At 37.5% G+C, this 21731-nt stretch overlaps 1 protein-coding gene across 6 annotated transcripts in view; it reads right to left on the reverse strand.

Moving 5' to 3' along the window:
- MAPK8 (mitogen-activated protein kinase 8) overlaps nucleotides 1-21731 on the reverse strand; it is a 51340-nt gene that overhangs the window by 19962 nt on the left and 9647 nt on the right. For all 6 annotated transcript variants that reach the window (XM_065843904.2, XM_065843905.2, XM_071811961.1 and 3 more), the window contains exons 2-5: nucleotides 6249-6415; nucleotides 3463-3592; nucleotides 2151-2209; nucleotides 1890-2028 (exon numbers count right to left, since the gene is read on the reverse strand). In XM_065843904.2, coding sequence (XP_065699976.1) covers nucleotides 1890-2028; nucleotides 2151-2209; nucleotides 3463-3592; nucleotides 6249-6370 — 450 coding nt within the window. In that variant the 5' untranslated portion in view covers nucleotides 6371-6415. The remainder of the gene's footprint in view (nucleotides 1-1889; nucleotides 2029-2150; nucleotides 2210-3462; nucleotides 3593-6248; nucleotides 6416-21731) is intronic.

The raw sequence follows: 21731 nt of genomic DNA on the forward strand, positions 1-21731 counted from the left end.
CACACAGTAAGTACATAATAAATACAGTTTTGCCTGAACATACTTAATCTCCTGACAAAGTCCGAGAAGAAGCTGTCAGCTGAAAATCTACCACGAAGACATGCAAGCGAAATGTATCTGCCCATGTTCTTCAAAAGCATTCATGCATACATATGTTCCTATTTACATAGCAATTGTATCTTTAGTCTCTTTGGAATAGGTTATTGTTGTACTTCATTTGACTGCACAATATGAAGCATTTCAAAGACCATCCATATTTATAGACGAAGTAATTCTATCCTCAAATCTGTCTTTATTCCTGCCCAACAACTACCTGAATAGTTACTTCATTTCTATAAATGTATGAATGTTTACACGTATCCATGACTTCTTCAGTGTTTTGATGCTCATTTTGTACAAGTACAAACCATCCATAAAGCAAGTGAAGTTTTAGAAGCTCCCTCCTGTCTGCCCCAAGATCCACAAAAGAGACACTCTTACATTACCTACTCTGGCACGTCCATACAATATGCAGTTTTCCAAAAATAAAAAAGACCTAGGAAAACCCACAACATTAAACTTCCACACCTAAGTACTAAAGAGACCAGAAAATGTGAAGCTATGTACAAACGCATGATTTCAATTTGACAGGCATGAGGACACAAAGGGCTGCATAATATCAGTCATATTCAATATTTCAATAATGCCACAACTGTGTTAAGTGAAGTATCCTAGTTTTGCCTAGCATTCCCAGAATAATGGAAGAAGCCCACTGACCTTTCTCAATGCCTACATGCAGATCAAGAAGCACGGGGCGCAAAGCCTGGCTGCAGGCATTGCTTCTGCCTACCCCGCCTTGCCAATCTGACGTGTGCGAGAGGAAGCTGAGTAACGGAAACAGTTTTGGCCATTCAAACTATATTGTCTACTCAAACCATGCCAGTTCCTTTCAGGGAAAAACAGAGTGACTGGGTTGGAGTGTCACACGGCCAGATCCAGCTTGTGGCCATTCAACATCCCAGTCACAATGAGGTGGAGTACTGAACTGGACAAGCATTGTAACACAGAAATTCCTGTGGTGCCATTTGTGCTGTGTACATCATCCGTGAGGAAGACTACACAGTAATGACTGGAAGTATCACACATAAGTTTAATTGTATTTCTGCATCATTTCAGAAATGAAAACTTTTAAAGCTCTCTAAAAAATTACAATGAACAATATAGCACTGTAGAAACAGAAGCTTACGATTTCCCAAAATAGCAGAGATTATATTTGAAAAGTTATAATCAAACAATCTCAAACAATATTTACACCACATACAAACATATATGAGATGTTCAACTTGAGCATGAAACCTTAACTTCAGAATTTCTTGACTGGATTACAACACACACAATTGCCACTTAAAAAGCAGCAGTCAGTTTTGCCTGTGGGCAGTCTGAGTGAATGCTTTGTGACACACAGGTGTATATATGTTCCACTTGCAGGTATTTTTCATCATCTGCCTGTTTGGAGACTTCAGATACTTATTTGTTACTCTGCCAATAAAAGAGCAGAAAGAAAATGGGCAGTTCTTGCAAAAGATGAGATTTCAGGTTTGGTTACCAAAATAAAAAAGGTGGAAACACTAATAAAATAGAATGTTTTCTAGAATTAGAAGAGGTAATATAACTCTCTGTAAAAAGCTTTAATTACTCTGTGCAGATTATTAACAAATCACTCAAACATTCAAAAGGTTCATTCCAGAATTACAATGGAAAAAGTGTGACTATTTCCTTTCAGTTTTCCTTCTCTGCCTATGGGACAGGCTATGGATCACCATTTGTGCTCCTATTTCGGAATTTTGTCTTTCAAATACTCAAGACAAAGTCAGGTACAATGCAAAATATACAAACTTACGTCCACTTACCCTATGTATAATTCCAGCTGAATGAAGATGTTTGATACCACATAGCATTTGATAAAGAAGATAGGACATTCGTTCATGATCTAGCTCCATCTGAATCACTTGGCAGAGGTTTGCATCCATGAGTTCCATCACTATGTAGCTTATGAAGCAAAACAAAGAATAATAATCAGATAATACTGTCATTTTATTGTATCCTTTCCCTTGTTCATCTTTCTGCATGAATGCTTCTAAAATGAATTTTCAGCTTTAAGTCAGACTTACACGTCTTGAAATTCTTCCAGGGATTTTTGTGGAGTGAACACATTCAGTAGGCCGATTATCTGTAGGAAATGGGAAGAAGAAGTATAACCACACTATAGCAATAGCAGAGTCACAAGGTCAACGTTTCAAAACCAATACCCAATATTCTGAGTATACACTGAAGCTCAAGACGCTCAGCAGCTCAATCAGGCCTAACATGCTGCAATAGATGCTAATGATTTTAGGAGTATTATTCCTCCCAAATCACATAATCTAGAGACACTCTGTGCCTTAACAAGATGATATTCAAAGCTTAAAACCTAAGGAAATTAGTCAGTCTTCCCCTGCCTTCTACTTTCTGTTTGAAGAGAGCTAGTAAGATTTTTATTGCATATGAGAAAACAAAACAAAACAAAAAAACCAAAACATAAAAATGACAAATACTACCTAAGAGATACCATGTTGCCATTGACAGAGTTGAAACAACAAGTCCACCCAAAGAGAAAAAGAGATTCTTGGAGCTGCTTTAGTATATTTCCAAGTTGCTAAGAATGGATGGGATGTGCAGAAACAGGTCAAGCTACTACTCATCAAGAGTCAGGCAGGCTTGTGATAGTTCATCTTCATACAGATTTTGCTATTAGGTAAAACTTCCTTCACAGAATCCACATATTAACTATCTCTGCTTTAGAAAACACACAAGATTTTCCAAAGTAGCTAAAAGATGGAGTAAGTCTTCTATGACTGTCCCTGGCCGTAGCAGCCAGAGGGCATTTTATCTTGTTAAAGGGGGATTAAGAGGGGGAGTGAGGAAGACAGCCCACAGCTGTCTCTGAAGTAAGAAAATGGCCAACACCAGTCTTCCATAGCCCAACTCGCTTATTCTCTCCCCATTTCTGTGATCTGGTTCTACTCCACAGTTGCTTAAGCATCAGACAGTTCCTGTTGTCATAACACAAGATTCCTAACTCATTCATGCCTCAGGGTAAAAAAAATTAAACTATTACAGCCTTTTTCCCTTCTCTTTGTACAGCAGAAGTAACAAAAACAAGGATGCACTTACTTCTCACAGTATTCTTAGTTGCCAGCTGCCTAAAAATGTAGCAATGTAGCACTGATTCCCTTCCTGAGTATTTAAAGATAGGGTAGGTATTAAAATGAGCCAATTACAGCTCTTCTGAAAGAGCCTTCTGTACTTATGGAGACATAGCCATGCAAAGAAGATCTCTATAATCTACAGAGGATGTCATTCTCTGAAATCACTTTTAAGACTTTTACAAAGAAAAACCTTCTAGGCAATTCTATCACATTTAAAGCAAGACACTGCACTTACATTTTTGTGATTAACGCACTTCATAAGAACAAGCTCTCTGTAGGCTCTTTTAGCGTGGGTTTGGTTCTGAAATGGTCGGCTTAACTTCTTGATTGCAACATTTCGTTCAAGGATGGCATCATAAGCTGCACTGCAATTAAAAATAACATTTTATATGTCACTGTCAAGGTTCTTTAAGTTGTGGAAGTTGCCACCTTTTTCAGATACCTTCTATCGTGTCTGCAGATAAACCAAATTTCCAGTATTTTTCATCTTTAGGGAGCATAACAGCAAAGTGTTCTTACATGCTGAGTGCTTCAAACTTTAGAAATGTTTCTCAGCTTCATAGTACTAACACATGACAATCTCCACAAAAAAAATGCATATCCCTGCTTCCTAAAATATCTTACTAAAGATATTGAGCTCTTGCCATTCATTGGCACTCAAGAACAGATCACCTAAAAAAGGATCCAAAACACTTCAAGCATAAAAAGCACATCAGTTTTATGTAAAATTTTCACACTGAAAGGGAGAAGGAGAGAGATTATACAAAGGTCCCATGCTTATACTTATGCAGTTTCTTAATAACCTCAGAACGTCAGTGTCAAGCTAAAACAAACAAACAAAAAGAAGCTAGGAAAGCCTCAACATCTTAAATGTCACTGACTTTACTTAGTAAAGGAAGAAAAACATTTTGTTTGCAGACTAATGCCAAGATTGTCATATCATTCAGTGACACAGGCTGTTTCACTGATGAAGGCTGTTACTGGGGTAAACTCCCCTAAGAATCACATTTCCATGACAGGGAGGTATGCATTTTGTTTCCGGTAAGACATAACACGACAGCTGATTGCTGTGCAGACTCAGGAAATATTTATCAGTTACTAAAAAATCCTCAGCAGGGAAAAGGATGTTTTCTTCTCTCTTATCAAGAATGGTGCTCAAACCTCATGAACAACATCTGCCAGTAAACAGTCAGCATCCACTAAATCCAACTAGCTACTTTTAAAAGTGTGTTGTCTGTATAGTACGCAGGCTCGAATGATGTTTTTTTGTTTTTTTGTTTTTTTTTTACATCAGCAAAACCTCTAGCGACTATCAAAGAAAAAAAAAAAAGGCAGGGACAACATATACCAGTAACTTTCTTTGGTTTACATTTTCCACTATCTGAAACTTCCCTCACCTACTCCCAAGATAAGGAATATCTCACGAAAGAGTGGCAGAGAAGTGGCCAGGAAAGACTGCCAACATGGGAATCCTGTATCAGTATTTAACCTTCTGCATCCCTAGTACATAATGGTAGCCTTAGAGTCTCAGTATTATATATGGTTGAGCCTTTAAGCCATCTGCTTAATATTGTTCCAAATGAAGTTGGATCAGGTTTTTTGTTTGTTGATTGCTTCATTCAAAACAAGCAAACAAACAAACCAAACAAACACCAATCCAAATCACAAGAATTACACCCTATCTCCTCCAGACATGGGCAAGATTTAACTACATACACACTATGGTCCTCAGGGTAATCAGAGGAGTTTTACTAAAAAGGCTTCAACTACCACTACAATTACAGAAGGACACTAGGGTAATTGCATAGTCAAGCTTTTAGATCTCAGCTCAGAGAGGGGCAGTAAATTTGGAAAACAGGCAGTAATCTATGACTGGGAACCAGAAGGACAGTGATAATATCTAAAGCTTTTGGAGGCCTTTCTGTAGCAACTCAACAGACTCCGGTCAAACAACTGTCTGTGTCCTCATTATATTAATACACATGCAAATAAATGCAGATGAGTTTTTCTGCTGCTGCGACTTACAGATCAAATAATGTTAATTCCATAAATTACCATTTCAGAAACAATTCTCTAGAGTACTGGCCTTCAGGTTTTCATTTGCACTAAGTATACTATTTTATTAACTCAGCTAAAACACAAATACAAATTAGAAACACACGCGTACCACACATTTTTTAAACACTGATCAAGACAGCAATTAGACAGTAAAGAGGTTATAGGGAAAAGTGTTTGAGAAGAAGTGTTTTCTCTATCAGTCTCTTCCTTGATGTTTCTTTTGTATTTTTATGTCCCTGGTTAGCAGCGTGTTTCAATAAACTTGAAAGTCTCCAAGATCCTGTGCTACCTATATCCTTCTCCTGAACATTTAAAAAAGTCTGAAGAAGCTTAAACAAACATTTGAGGTAATGTCACTGAACAGGAAATAGTGCCCACAAGCAGCTAGTGGTCACCAGTTTTAAATCAATCAGACACTCTTCAGTCCACACAGCACCACTCAATTATATTGTCAAGTAATATTTTCCTAAACCGTACCAGGTATTTACACATTGCAGTGACAAGCAGCATCACAAATGCTCACTAACTGGCATAAGGGACTAGTTAGATTTTGAAACTATTAGAAGTGAACCAAAGTCCTAACAAACCATTTTGAGAAAAGCATTTACAAGCATCAAATATTATACAGAGTATTTCTGGCTTCTGTTTCACTGCAAGCAGTGTGGTTTAGGATTAGGATTAGTTTCTTTATCCAGGTTTTCCCCCTGCCATTAATTTATGGGACTCAGCACAGCTGGTCGAACTTGTATAGAAGGGCATCAGTTCAGAAGCTGGAAAGGACATAGGTCAAAAGTCAACAGCAACAGCCCTTGCTGAGGAAAAACAGCTAACTATTGCTATTACTGGTTTGCACATAAAAGGTAGTTCTCCACACTCCTACTCAGTAACATACAACAGTTAAAGGACTCAGAAAATTCTATCAAGGGAACATAAGAGTATATTTAAATTGTAAGGAAACCTTACCATACTATCCCTTGTGCTCCTGATCCTATTGGTTTTAAGTTTTGATACCGTTTCAATACAGTGAAAGTAGAGTCTCCAATTTCAACACTGTAGAAATTGTTGTCACGTTTGCTTCTGCTCATGGCGGCAACTTAGTTAGATTGCTTCATTCAGATTTTGCTTCTGGCCTGTAAAGAAATAAAGCTTTAAAACCTAAGATTTTACAACTGTATGTAATCTGACAAAGGCAAAATTCTCTATAACACATGGAAGACACTTCCCCAATAAGTCCCATATGCAAATGTATTTATTTTTAACATCTGTAGCAATAAGATGGCGCATCTGAAATGTTTTATTTTTAGGAATGTTCTTAAGATAGGATTCTAGAAGGGCAAAAATAACAGAAAAGCAGAAGTGAATAGTAGCAAAAATCTTAGGCAGAAGATCAAACAGGCAGGAAGCTACATGTCATCCAGAGAGTGCCATGAGATGAGTGCTGCCAGCCCTTCACACACACACACACAGAGCAAGAGAGACAGATTTGGACCAGACACACTGCAGAGCTCCCTCCCAACCTAAATTGTTGCATGACTCTGTAAATACAACAACACGAAAACATCTTCCAGACACTGCAATGATCAAAATACTCCTGGTCACAACTAACAGGAATACCTGTCACTCATGTGGAAATATATATAGTCAGTCTAGGATAGAAAAGGGAAACTGGCCTTGTCAGAGATGTCACATACTAGCCCCCATGAAAAAAAGTAATCATCCGGGAAAGCGAGACCAAGAGCAAGAAAAAAGGATGTATATTACACACACACAAAAAATGAACAAACAAACAAACACACACAACAAAATAAACCCCTATATTGCAAAAAAGGAAGGCAACTTCTCAATGCATATGTCCACAGGAGAAAAAAATAAAACTGCACAGTGGTTTTTAGTGTATCGTTTCTTATTTCCTTGATGTTAATTGCGCACTTTTAATTTTCTCTTCACAGGTGTTTTGGGTGCAGCTGTAATATAATTGATACCCAGCAACGCAAACTCCTGCTTGACTAGAAGAAGAAATTTCTTAATTTCTTCAGGAACTACAGCATGCTGTCTTCCTTTGTCACTAACTTGAGGAACAGTTTCCCATATTATTATTCAAAGGCCCAAACAAATCCTTAGATTCTGTATGCCATGACGCTATACATTTGTTGAATTTTAAACAAGCTTTGAAAACGCAGACAGTGCAAATGCAGCCACAAATAATAATAATAATAATCACAAATGTAAAAGTAGAATTTATTTAAGAATCTATAAACTGACCAGATTCCACTTTCAACTAGTTAATCTTAACCTGCGTAACCTGCACCATTTAAGCTATGTAGGTGCAATAAAAAATACTCTGAAGTTCCAAATAGGACACATTTTTAACTATTCAGTAAGTAATAAATTTAAAATGCACAATCTTAATCGGCATTTATCTCAAAAGAAAAGTCTATTAAACAAGCCCTTTCCAAAATACTGTCAAAAAAAGAGTCTCTGTCACAAAGACTTAACTAAATACCAAATGAGCTTGTGCCAGTGTATAAGCAGTATTGCTGAAGGCTTCATTCTCCAGCTGACAGGGAAGGCACAACTGGACAAGAACTGTTGCCTTACACAAGAAAAACTGTACACAAAACGGGAATGCAGACTGTAAATGGTAGCTCTATGGGGTGGAGGTGGGCTTACTGGAAGGAGCCAAAAAGCCTAATTTCTTAGCAATACATGACACCATCCCCAGCTCTTTCTTCCCTTTTATCACTGCATCTTCAGACTCTGCCTCTTTCTCAACATCTTTTTTCAGAAATACACTCACTCAAAGTTTTGGAATAAAGATGCCCAATGAATACATAATGACGAAAAAACAAACCAACCAACAAAAAGACACACACACAGAATTAGGAGAGAAAAAATTTGTTGTGGAAGGTATGAAATTAGCCAAACAAATTTTTGAAAATCAGAAAACAACGAATGAAAACAATAATTTACTCAATCTTACATCTGTTCATCATCAGCTGAGAAAAACAAAACAAAACAACAACTATTGATTTTATCCACTAAAACTGTAATGACATTGAACAACGTAGGATTAGCCAGAACAGCTTAGTAGACAGAGCTCTGCTGTTTGGTATCAGCATCAAGAGAATGAAAGTTTATTACTTCACTTGGGATAATTCTTCAGAAACAAGTGCAGGAAGGCCTGCTCCTCTCCATCCAAGGTTTTCAGATGAATGTTGGCACCTTCACTTTTAAAGGTCAGTATTCTGAATAGCCAAAAACTAGCGTTTAATTGATTTTTCTTTCAATTTGGTAAACTTCACAGGATCAAAGGGTGAAACAAACCAAGTATAGTTTAAGAAAGGATCTTGAGATATGGTATTCCCTCAGAAAATAATTCCTTGATATTAACAGATTTCATGTGTATAGCATACATGGTATTATTGCAAAGCAAATTTTATGGCCTTAAAGCTTTGTGAGTTGTTACATGTTCAAATACTGTAAGATGTGCTTGGCAATAGGTACTGGGAAACCTGTATATACTAACCATTTTATAATTAATCATAGTATTTTAGCATAAAGCATCATATAAAATAAATTCTTGCTTATTTTGACCACGGTAAAAAAAAAATCCATAGGTAATCTTTCTGTAACAAAGTTTTCACTCCTTTCTGAATATATTAGCTTTGCAGTCACATAGGTACTGCCTATAACCCATTAGATTAGTCTAATCCTCTCTGCTCCAAAGATAAATGAAAAAAAACCAAACTGTACACCAAGTCTAAGCTTCATAATTGACAAGCTCACGTTCTGAACTATTACAGCAGCTATGCTAGTGCTAAAAAAAAAATGAAGTTTGTGACCAGATTTGGTATGAATATTCTCTCACTTCAGGCAGTGACTGTATCATAGCCAGAGGAGGGTACCAGGAATGTCACGCTCCCATGGTCCGTTCCCCTGCACTCTCTGCACATCTTCCCCAGAAAGCTCCAGAGATGACGGGGAATCAACCCTCTAGCCCAAGAAAGAGAAAAAGCAAAAAGGATAGTTTTGCCTGTACATGAGTTTTTGGCTGATACACAGCTTCAGTCAGGACTACAATACACACGCAGCACCAGCCCCACCCATCCCACTCATTCGAGGCTGAGTGTCCCCATCTTCAACAATGTGGATTTGCCACTTCCACCCTCTGCTCTGCATGAGGAACAGCAAGCACACCCTTCACAAAGAGCTGCCTCCTCCCTCACTTGCATTTCCATACCCAGGGAGAAAACAGGCTTATCTAAAGAAGATACATCTAACCAGGTTTCTTCAAGCTTCAGAATAAGTACTAGATGGTTTTGTTCTCCAAGCTTGAAACCAGGCAAAGGGTGGGGTTTTTTTGGTTTGTTTTTGGGTTTTTGTTTTGGTTTTTGTTTGTTTTGTTGTTGGTTTGGTTTGGTTTTGTTTATTGAACTGTCTATATAGAGAAAAGAAGTATCTATAATACCTACTTTAACAATAAAAATAATTTAAAAATTCAAATATTTTAAATCTATTTAAGTAGCTATTTAATTTTTTTAAGAGAAACTACACCAACATTTATTCCTACAGCAAAATTTTGTAGATACATTGTGACACAATTCAGAGCATTTTCAGAGCTACACTTAGAAAACTAAAAAAAAAATAAATATCTGCTAGACTTTTTAGTTGCAATAATTGTTACATTCCTATCTTAATTGAATATAAATTATAAACTCCTGCCATCAATGGTTTAATTATAATTGGTTACTTAAAAAAGAATGAGCTAAGTGTTTGAAGGACATGATTCAGTGACAGACAGATATAATTAAATGTGCCTCCATCCTGTTGAAAACTTCACCAACTGATGTCAGTCATGACACAACTTAAAATTAAAAAAACCCCAAAGCCAAACAAAAGACCCAATTAGTATAGAATAAAGAAAAAAATGGAAAAACAAACAAACATAACATTCTATAAAGGCGCTATCAGATTATAGTTTAAAAGGCTTTCCCTGCTACTGAACTATTTAAAATGCTAAAAACCACACCATACATCGCATCTGATTAATACAGATCAGCCTACAACGCACTGTATCTTTCTACTGACAGTTGAAAGACCTCAGCCTTCTAACTGCCACTGTACCTATTTAACTCTTTAGAAACCAAATTAAAAGAAAGTTTCAGTCAATGCTTCCCTCTCAGTTATGAAACTTGTTAAGTAACTTTCCACATAAGAGATATTCTTATAATAGCTGTGGATATTCTGTGAGAGATCTGATCTACTTGGGCCATGCCTCAAACACCCCACTACTGCCTGGACCCACATACCACCAGCCTTACAGACTGTGACACCCAAATGTCTCCCAGACCACTATTTGGGTATATTTCCAAGCCCCAGGAAATGAGTAAAGAGCAAGAGCGGGGAGATGGGTTTTGCAGTGCAAAGCTTGCTTTTGCAGGAACTATTTACAGAAGGAAGTGAGAAAGACAAATAGCTCTGCTCTTACATACAGCAAAACCAAACTTCTGCACTTTCAGAAAGGCACTATTTCAGGGAAGAGATTGCTTTTGAAATAAAATGTTTAAGGAATTCCTAAGAAACTTCAAGTCAGGATGTAATACATAATTAAATGCAATCAAAATACACAAGAAAAACAAATACTCGGATAGATACCACTGGGTTTGTGTATTTCAATATACGTCCACATACAGCAGCTCTAGTGCACCAGTCCAAATTTAATGTTGTATCTTTTAAAGACTAACATATGCAATGCCTTGTAGAGCAAAATGCAGCAAAGAAAAAAAAAAATCTATTTTGCATTAGAATATTCTCATTTACCAGTACTCAGGGTACTGACAGTCAGCACAGTCCAAAATAAGTCTTATGAGGAGCAGCTGAGAGAACTGGGGCTGTTTAGCCTGCAGAAAAGGAGGCTGAGGGGAGACCTTATTGCTGTCTACAACTACCTGAAAAGAGGTTGTAGCAAGGAGCGTGTTCGTCTCTTCTCCCAAGTAACAAGTGATAGGACAAGAGGGAATGGCCTCAAGTTGCACCAGGGGAGGTTCAGATTGGATATTAGGAAAAAATTCTTCATGGAAAGGGTTGTCAGGCATTGGAACCGGCTACCCACGGAAGAGCTTGAGTCACCATCCCTGGAGGTCTTTAAAAGACATCTAGACAAAGTTCTTAGAGACATGGCTTAGTGCCAGAGTTAGGTTACAGTTGGACTCAATGATCCTGAGGGTCTCTTCCACCCGAAATGATTCTATAATTCCGGATTTCTTCCTGTCCACTAATTTACTGCTGAGTAGTCTTCTGAAGTCTAGCTTCAAAGATCCACAACACCAAAAGCCTTTGTCTTTAAATATTAAATCAAGTCTAAGTTCAGAAACTGGCAGACTTTCAAGATTCTTATACAATGTATCCTGCAATGTTTTTCATTAAAACGTGATTAAGCTATATCAGATAAACTCGTCTGCCTGAAATTTGACATTTTGTTCCATTTTCTATCAATTTTGCAGAAGCACATATGGGAAGAAAGGCAGGATGTGGATTCCAGATTTCTATAATTAATGAGGAAGCTAATAATACATTTGTGCCATTAACTGTCAACTTGCCAGAATGCTGTCAACTATCAGCAGGGGATCTCACAGAATATTCCAATTTCCTCTCACACATCAACTCTTGTGCTCTTCCTTGAAAACACCTTGCCTAAGCAAGTTTCAATACACGGCAACCTTTTAGCAGCAGCCCACAATTACTCAACATAAGGACACTCCAAAACTGAACCCCAAGATAGTACAGTGTGGTTTGACATATTAACTTTAATTTTCCGGATTGCCATAAATAGTATTTACCTGAGAAAGCACAACAAAAATGCTGGATATTGAAATAACATTATATCCACACAATAAAAGGCCCCTAGGGGTCCCACAAGGCTGTGGTGTTGGTCCGATTCCACTAAAAGCAGCTAGAATTCAATAGATCCACAAGAGACATAAGATGGTCAACGATTAACTCTCATCACTTCTTTTATAGAGGTTGATAAAGTTTAAGATGTGAAAGCATGAACGTGGACACAACGAACTTGTAGCTCCTCAAAAAGATAAGTAGCATATATCTATGAAAGTAAATATTATGGATAACCTTCAAGAAGCACGGACATTTATAAATATGCTTCAATGACACCCCATTCTCCTGCTTCTCCACAAGTGAATAACACTGACAATGACGATTGACCAAATTTCTTCACCCAGCTTTAAAATAAGCATATTTAAAACAACAGTAAGATTTTAAAACAAAATAAACCATCTATAGCAATGTTTACAAATACGCAAATATCTGCCATTTACTTTTGTCTAAAGAGAGGTATGTACTGTAGCATTTTTCAACAAGACTGTTCTATATAAACTTGCTGACTTAAAGATATCTGGATAAGAAAATGCTGTATTTTAATACTAATATCACATTTGTCTCTAACAGAGAAACCATTCACTTTATTAATCAACATATAGGACAGTGTATGTACAGTGTATGTTAAAATATTTTTCTAGTACAGTCTAAATACCTTGGCCAAACAGAGGATTTGGGGATGGAAAGTTGGGGTGGCAAAGAGAGAAGTTAATCCTTTGCTCACACATCTCTTGCTTAAAAAATCCTATTGCAAGTGCGTTACAAACCTTAGTAATGGCCAGATGGACTTAGACATGGACAAAAAAAAGAACTCCCAATGCAATATTATATAAACAATACCAATATATTTGGTAAACTTGCCTTTGCAGAATGTCTAAATTGATTTCTTTGGAAGGCAGAAAGAGATGACTTGACGCTCATGCCAGGCCCTGTTTTATTTTACGCTTTTTACACCTATGATCTATAACCACCCGGCAGTGCTATGAAGGGACCTCCAATGTAGCAGATCTTCAGCTCTAAACAGCACAATCCCAAACTGCAAATGAACTTAATGTGTTTGAACTAGAGCTGACACCAGCATGGTTGTGGGAGGCTCATGGCTACATGGAGCTCGGGGTACAGACAAGGTTATCAGACATGTACCCACTATGTCACTATGGCTGGATTTGGGGAATGTAACATTTTGCTTTTAAGATCAATCCAGGCTCATCCACGTCAGGACTCTGAGCAGTGCAGCTGAAACAGCAGGCAATTATGAGGACTTTCCCAGCTCAGACAGGCCCTAACACCCAAGTTAACCACAACAAGTTTATGTATCCACAATTAGAACTGAATTGGAAAACCATGTGCTTTCAACTAGATGTCTGAGTATTTAGCTTTAGTGCAGTATTACCATTAAATAATCTTTTCTTGCCTATCAAACCTGCTAGCCTTCACGTCAACTAGATACCAAGTCTATGCTTTTAAAATCAGAGATCACTTTAAAGATACACATAATTATGCATAACGCTACTCCCACACATTCTGGGCATACAGAGGAACAGAAATGGAACAGGTTTTGTGGAGGAAAGGATCTCTCAGTCTCCACAAGAGCACAAAATATTTTATGACCTCTTCTGCACTTTACCTTCACTAGAGATAGTGACAATTAAAAGGAAAGCTTCAAAGGTTGCATTGCAAACTGACAAAAAGCATACTTTGACAGATATCTCTTCAGACAAAGAAACAAAACCCAAGAGATAATTTTCCCACTAGGGACATGGAAATAGATTTGCCTAGAATACTGCCAATTTAAAGGTGGAGAAACATGTGCTCTGTACAGCTAGGTCTCTACAATTGCTCATTAATTGCTGTTTTACACTTTTACTAGACAACATAAAATGAAAATCCACAATTTATCCCATGCTATAACGCACAATACCTTACTCTCAGTATCCTTTGGTCTCAGAAATTATACATACATAGTTTGTTTCTACTGCAATGAAGTACAGAAGGGAACAATCATCATTAGTTACAAGATTTGCATGGAATCAGACTTGGTTTTCATGGTTTTTAAAGCAATCTAAGACCAAGCATAAATGGGCTTAGCCTTAGACGAAAATCAGGACACCAAGCTAGTAAACAGTCTTCGGGGTGGGACATGTCTTAGGCACAAGACAAATACCAGCTAAGACAACAATCTACCTACCACTGGGGGCTCCTGGGCAAAAGTGATTCACAGTTAAGGAAGGAGATGACTACAGAGGCTGCTCAGAATTAGGGTGACAAAAAAATGAAGACCATGACAGTTAAAGGAAGAAATGGGAAAAGCCAATTTTAAAATTAAAAAAAATTGCATACATTAAGATACTAGTTAGTAATAGAACAAACATTATCAATGACACATGCTACATACCAATGATTATACAATAACTCCATTTAGAAAGGGATCTAACACTACCAAAATTAATGTTCTGTAGGAATCTGTGGTTGACCTAGAGAAGGCCAGCAGTATTTCACGTATATGCTAGATTGCTACTGAAAGGAAAACAAATGTACAGTGTACATAAAGCTCTCGCATTAATGAATTTTATTTAATATCTTTGTGAAAATACAGCTCACACACAGCTGATTTGTATTCATCATGTCTTTGTGAACGCTTGTCTAATTTTCAGCTGTCACCTTTGAAGGCTTCTGGACATCTTCTAAATGGGTATTGCAAATAGAACCCAGTTTTCAGATACTTAATAAAACAAATGCTTCAAAGGCTCAAATTTAGGAAACGGAAGAACAAAAGCATTCTGTTTCTTAAAGGTAACTTTGTAACTCATTCTGTTATTCACAAAGGTAATCACAGTTTCAACAATGTTTTCTTTTTCCATACAGCCTTTGGAACTAAAAGTTACATTTAACAGTCCCTCCAGCTCTGTTAAATGCTAATGCAGATAAGGAATTTGGGAAAAGGAGTTAACATTAGCTGGGTGAACACTGCAGCAAGATATTACTAGACCATTATAAATATTAACAGAAAATTCAAAGCAAATTTCTTGATTTCCAAGAACCTGTTGACTATTTAACAATAAATAGATGGCTTTCTCCACTAAATATGATAATTTCAGAAAAGACGACATGTTTGGTATAGAGAGATAAATATGGCTCTAAAGCAAAAACTTTTTTGAGTATGCAACAGCAAAATGAAATTTCAAAGAATATAATATGGGTTGTTTGTACCAGCAAATTACCTCAGTGGTTCATCAGACATCATTGCCAGATTGATAAATCTCTTGGGAAGATTTAGAGCCCCCTCCTTTAAACTAACTCTGTTCTCAGTACATTTTACAGGAAACGACTATGCAGAGTCCTAAATTAACAATGCATGAAATCCATTAATACTAATGCAATCTTTCCAGTGATTTAAGGTTTACAGGTTCATATAGCGGCTCTAACCTCATGCTCCAGCCAGATCACATGATTAATTTCCTAGCCACCTAGAAAACTAGATTTAGTTTTCTTCATGTATTTCTGTCACCTCATCTGAAGATTAAGACAGTAACTGTAATCTGAGGAGTCTACTAAGAAGGGGAAGACATGCAGGGAAATAAACCATTCCCTTCTCCACTCCAGCAGCCTTTTCTTGGCCAATGGTTACCTTATTACAGTTTCCATAAAAAGATTACCTAATTGAATGCAATTGCAATTAACTGACTTTCCAAAAATCAGTTGGAATCTCAGCATTAAGGAACTGTCTACCATTTAAGCAGCATAAGCTCACACAACAGCACCAACGCTCCATACTGAATTCCAATGCAAACCTGCACAGTGACCCCTCTCCCATCTATAGATAAGTAAAACGAAGAAATTTGTAAAATTAAAATGAACATGTGCTTTAGTATGAAATAGAAAACAATCTGTATATGGGACAGTTGGGAGCACAAGAGGCTCCAAGCACAGAAGGAAGTATGTTTTGGCTTTGATAAGGAAGACCAACAAATTACCTTGCTCGGAAAAAAATATTTACATAAAACTGGTTTTGTAAGCTACTCTTAAAATATCTAAAATTCAACTTCTTGTTCTAAATTCTTAACCTGGTAAATAAAAAGTCAACAAAAGTCAACAAAAATCCCTCAGTAAAATCTACAATTCTGCTAAATTCAATAGTTGGTGTTGTCTACAAAAGAGGGTTCCAAGGACCTGCTATCACTTCTTGAAAGAGGTATTCACAAAACAAGTCAAATAATCTGATTTTAACCTCCACAACTGATTTCTTTTCCCAAATCCCAGTTCTGTTTGAAACAGACAAGTAATCCTATACCTCACATACAGGGAGCTTTCTTAGAACCATCATCTCCAAGTGCAAGTATAAACAAAGTACAAAGGACCTCAAGAATCACAAGGTGCTTTGAGTCTTCACTCAGAGTAGTAGTGACTCAAAGCAGGAACTCAAATGGAAAAAACTAAGCACTTTCAAGACTCAACATGCTGAAGCACACACAGTCACTCCAGTGTTCACAGAGAACCATTTGCAAATGAGGTATTCTCAGATGCTCTAAACCAGGCTGCCTTCTTGGAACATGTAAATCTCTCCAGTTTTTGGGTTGCTTCTGCTCTCTAGTCCCCTACTTCTCTCCACAGACTTAACAGTACTCACTATTAATTCCTTATCTCCTTTTCTGCCCCAAAACCATTTTCATCCTATACTCCAGCAAGTCTAGTTTTGGAGCAAATCTCATTCAGGTCCAGCTCCCAGCAGAGTCCTTTGAATCCTCACAAACTCTAGACCTCGCACTTCACACTTAGGCAAGAAACTGCATCTCCCCTATAGCTCTTTAAAAACGTTAAGGTAGCCTGGACTACCCTGGAAGAAACAAATCTTTCTACCTTCCAGTTACACCTGTGGATTACGGCAGAAAAACTGCAGTTTTAAAAACCATAAACAAAGAAAGAGTTTTTTCCAGATCTTGAATCAAAGCACAAATACATACTTAAGATTTGCTAAGGATAATAAGAAGACAAAAACATCAAAAAAGAGGAGCTTGAATTAGTAGAAGATTGTTTGTTTGTTTTGTTTTTTTGTTAGTGCTTGTTTGTTTTTTCCCCATTTAAAAAGCACCCAGTGAGGGAAAGGCAGGAGACCAGAATCTGAGCGCAATGAGCATGAATTGATCTTCTAAAGGGATATCAGGGCTACCTCCAGCGTTAATTCTAATCAACTTCTCAATAATTCAGAGGAGTTCTTCAGCAGAGACCCATGCACAGCCCTCTATTCTGTTCTCTTGCAAAAACGGGTGAAATAGTAGAATTTGTGGGGCAGGGAAGGATTAATAGAAACACAACCAGCTTTTTTTTTTTTTATTTCTTAAATTACTTTTAGGGAACTTCCTGCCATTTAAATCATTCCTAGCCTATTCACATATTTTATGAACTATAATGCCCAAGCTAGACATTGTACTGTACACTGAATAAAAATAACTCCAGTATGTTTTGAAAGGGAGCAGAACACTTCCATAAAATTTTACACCTACTGAAATTCAGCTTCCAGCTTATAGACAGACTAGAAAATGTTAGAAGAAAATATATATGCAAACAGCGATAGCAAATACACTTTTTCATTTTCATCTGTTCCTTCTCCTAGTCACTTCAGTTAGTGAATGACCTCTACAGCGGGGCCATGAGAGCAGGGAAAGAACCTGATCTCCAGCACCTCTAGCACCTGCAAGCTGCCTTGTTTGCTTTGAAGGGAGGGAAGGGAAGGGAGAGGAGAATTACTACTGGCAGCCAGTCAAGGATTTCTCCAGGGAAGAGGAATATACTTATTTCCCAAGCAGAGCTCTCCGGTAGCAGCTGCTCACAACTGCAGCCCCTTGAGCTGCAACAAGGCAATTCCGCCAAGGCAGAGAACAGGTTCTGTGGTGTCACTGAAGCCGGACGCCCCAGGGATTATATTTGCAGGGTTAGTCACAGGCAGGAACTTGAAGCTAGCATGTTCTCTAGCACTGCCCCTGTCAGGCTTATCTGATAAGTACCACAGCATCCCAGCCAAAAGTAGATGTTTCCACAAAGCAGTGTGTCATTTTGGGAACCTCATCCCAGATGTTTCACAAGCCATGATAAACAGTGAAGAATAAAACCAGGAATGAGCATGAACAGCTAACTTTCAACATAATATTTTATGCACCATTGCTTTAATTCCCTGCATGAAATCTTATGCAAATACTGGGTAGCCAGGAATAGCAATCAGGCACAGGTTGCAGTCATTAATGCCAAAACTTTAATAGCTGAACCTGGAACCGGGGAAACCTTCAGCTGGAGAAAGCGAGCAGTGCTCATTGAATTTGGTATTAGGCAACTGGAAGTTAAGCTTTTCCGCTTCCATGTTTCAAGTAACTTCAAATGGTCTGATAAACTGTCAGAAGTAACTAACAATTCAGAGATTGTTTAACAGTAACAGTTGCTATGACTGGCAGCAACAAAATATAACTAGCAGAACACTGAGCTACTGGCATTTGTATAGAAATAGGTATTGCAAGATCACATCTAAATACAAATACATCTAAATACAAAACCAATTCCTGTTGTTAAACGCTGCTCCAAATGAACTATTTCCTAGAGCTGCCCACCCAGCTGGCACGGACAGGCCCACCAGAGCTCCAGCAGCAATTTCACACACCACTCCCTGTGGAGCACGGGAGAGGCAAACATGTCAACTTCACATCACATGCTCCTCAGCAGCTCAAAGCAGGCATTCATGCAAAACAAGTATCAAACACCATTATTTTCTAAAGCGATTTAAGAAAATGCTACTCCTGAACAGGGGTCAGCAGCACCAACTTCAAATGCTGAACCTGCATGCACAACTTTGGAGTATCCTCCATATAAAAATCAATATTAAACTGTTACATGCATTTCTGAAGAGAATTCTCATATTGTGAAACTTCTCTTACAAAACATCCAAAATAGGACAATTGCTATAATTTCTGCTGCATCTAAAGCATTTGTCTTGTTTAATAAGAACTGAATTCTTTACAGTCAGATAAACACACCACATACCTTACAGAAGCAGGAAAACGAAAAACCAAGCAAAAAATACTGACAAATTCTACAGTGATTCTCCTTTCAAAACAGACATTTTTCTGCTTTTAAACAACAAAACTCTTATTGAGAGGATTCTACTTAACCTACCTTCCTACTCTTGCACCTCAGTTTCTCAACACTCTAAAATATTATCACATAATGCCAGCCTATAAGCTACAGCCCTTTCACTACAAAGCATACTAGCATATAGTAGTCACTCATGAAGAGTTAAGGTATTGTTTGTTAATGGCACGGAGTCAATAAAAAAGATCAACACAAAGCACAGGAAAAAAAAGATAACACATGGGACTGCATGTTTCTATTTATCTTTTACATGCACAGGTTAGCTAAAAGAATCAGATAATTGACCTCACCTCTGTAACTCTCAGCACTACTCAGTTTTACCTCCCCTTTATAACAGTCACTAAAGCAGCTGGTCACAGAAGAAAATTATCCACAGACTGTTGCTTTAGGCCCTGCCTGGAAGTTAGGTAAAACACACATTAGAGACACCAGCAGCTCTAACTTTGTAACATGAGAAGCTGACATAAAATTAATACTCAGAAAACAGAAGAATGGGAAGATAAGTCAAAATACATAGCATGGTCTAAAAATCAGACATTCAGTAGCCTGAAGGCAAAGAAAAAAAGACACATAAGTGAATGCATACTATCAGCTCCATGAACAGATGTGAAACTTTGTGCTTGCTTATCTACCGTTCCTTCAGCTATCTCCCTCTCCTCTAAGGAAGTGGGGAAGTCAGCCAGTTTGTGGCAGGGGAGATGAAACCTGACATTTCTTCATCATTTGTGAATATTAAACATTTGATGCTATCCAGATTTCCCAGTTTATGGAATGTATTTTTTTAAAAGGTACATAGTCTGATCAGGAAGCAATCTCTAGAGACAGCCAACAACATAAGCATTTAAAACATCCTGAAAACTGTACTAGCAGTTATGAAGATTTACCCAAAAAGTATCTGAGACTTACGAGTTGATTTTGGTGACAGTCAAATCAGCTCTGGTTATCCAAATCAGTAACATTTAAGCCCGCAGCACACAGGACTTCCCAGCATTTCTCCCAGTCAAGTCAGTTCCTCTAACACCAGCAGTTAAGTCAATGTAGCTGCTCTGGAACACCAGTGCACCCTCTCTGGAAAGTCCTCATCTGCAGCCAATAGCACTTATGTAACATACATACACCCACCAAATTATAAACACTTCTGATTTCATTTACAACAACACTCTGCTACTATATGGTATTCTGTAAATTTTCCAGGGTTTTGCATTTTGGGGTAAGGGTATATATGACACAGAGATCAACACAGGAGGTTGCACAGTGAAATAATATATTTGTAATGGAATATACTGCAGCATTTCTCTAAACACTTTTTTTGTAAGAACTGATAAGACATCATCAGAGATTCTTTAAGACAAATGCCTTCCTCTTTAAAATAGATTTTAGATACACATGCCAGTAGGATGTAAATGAAGAGGCAGATACTCTGCAGCATGCAATATTAAACAGCCTATAAACTGGCATTTCTAACACTGAAAATTTCTCGCCCTACCTTTCCTCTCAAATGTTTTTTTAATGGACTCCTGAACTGCGATTTTATTTAATCACCAAAAAAAATTTCAGAGGTAGCATTTTTCTAGAACAAGCTTTATCAGAATGTGCAGTGCTACATCTACCAAAAAAAAAACAACATCGCTCTGCAAACATTCTGCTGTGCTACATTTCATAGGAGAGAATCTCTATAGCTTCCTCAGCGTAATGTCACATGAAGCTCCACTACAGATGGTTCCATAATGAATCCTATTATCACTATATATAAAGTAACACTTCGTCAACTGTCTCTTGCAGGTCAGTTTTGCCACAGAATTCATAAACCAGAATGGCTCCATCAAAAGAAAACTTGTGTAACTCTATAGTTTGGAGAAGCAGCTGCCATGACAGCAGATTAAAAGACTATTCTTAGCAAAACTCTCTTTTTCAGAAATAATAGGATAAGGCAAGGATCTTCCAATTCCTTAATCCTTTTTCAAATACAAGATTATACAAAAGGACAGTAGATGGGGAGAAAATCAAGGTAAACATTTTTTAAAAGGCTTAAAATATACATTTTTATTTCAGGGCATTATTTGTTCACTCCATTTTCTTTTAATGATGTTAAAATCTGAAATCAGTGAAGCAAGACTTCAAAAAGGTGTTCCATTTTAAGTACCCAATTCAATTGTGTCAGAAGTGCTATGTGAATTCATGCTGCTGGACTCAGAAAACAGGTTAAAAATCTCCTCCTGCCACGTGAACAGGATTACTGCATCGAGGGGAATGCAGTTCCATATTGCTTTATATACCACCCTTTTGTCCATAATCATATGTCATGGCCCATACAACTTATTCAGCTACTCAAAAAATCTTAACTGTAATCTAACCTGAAATTCACAAGAAGAGAATAAATTATTAATCTTGGCACTACACGGTTTCAGCTAACTACTT

The sequence above is a fragment of the Patagioenas fasciata genome, chromosome 8, assembly GCF_037038585.1.
Source record: "Patagioenas fasciata isolate bPatFas1 chromosome 8, bPatFas1.hap1, whole genome shotgun sequence".
Taxonomy (NCBI): Eukaryota; Metazoa; Chordata; class Aves; order Columbiformes; family Columbidae; genus Patagioenas; species Patagioenas fasciata.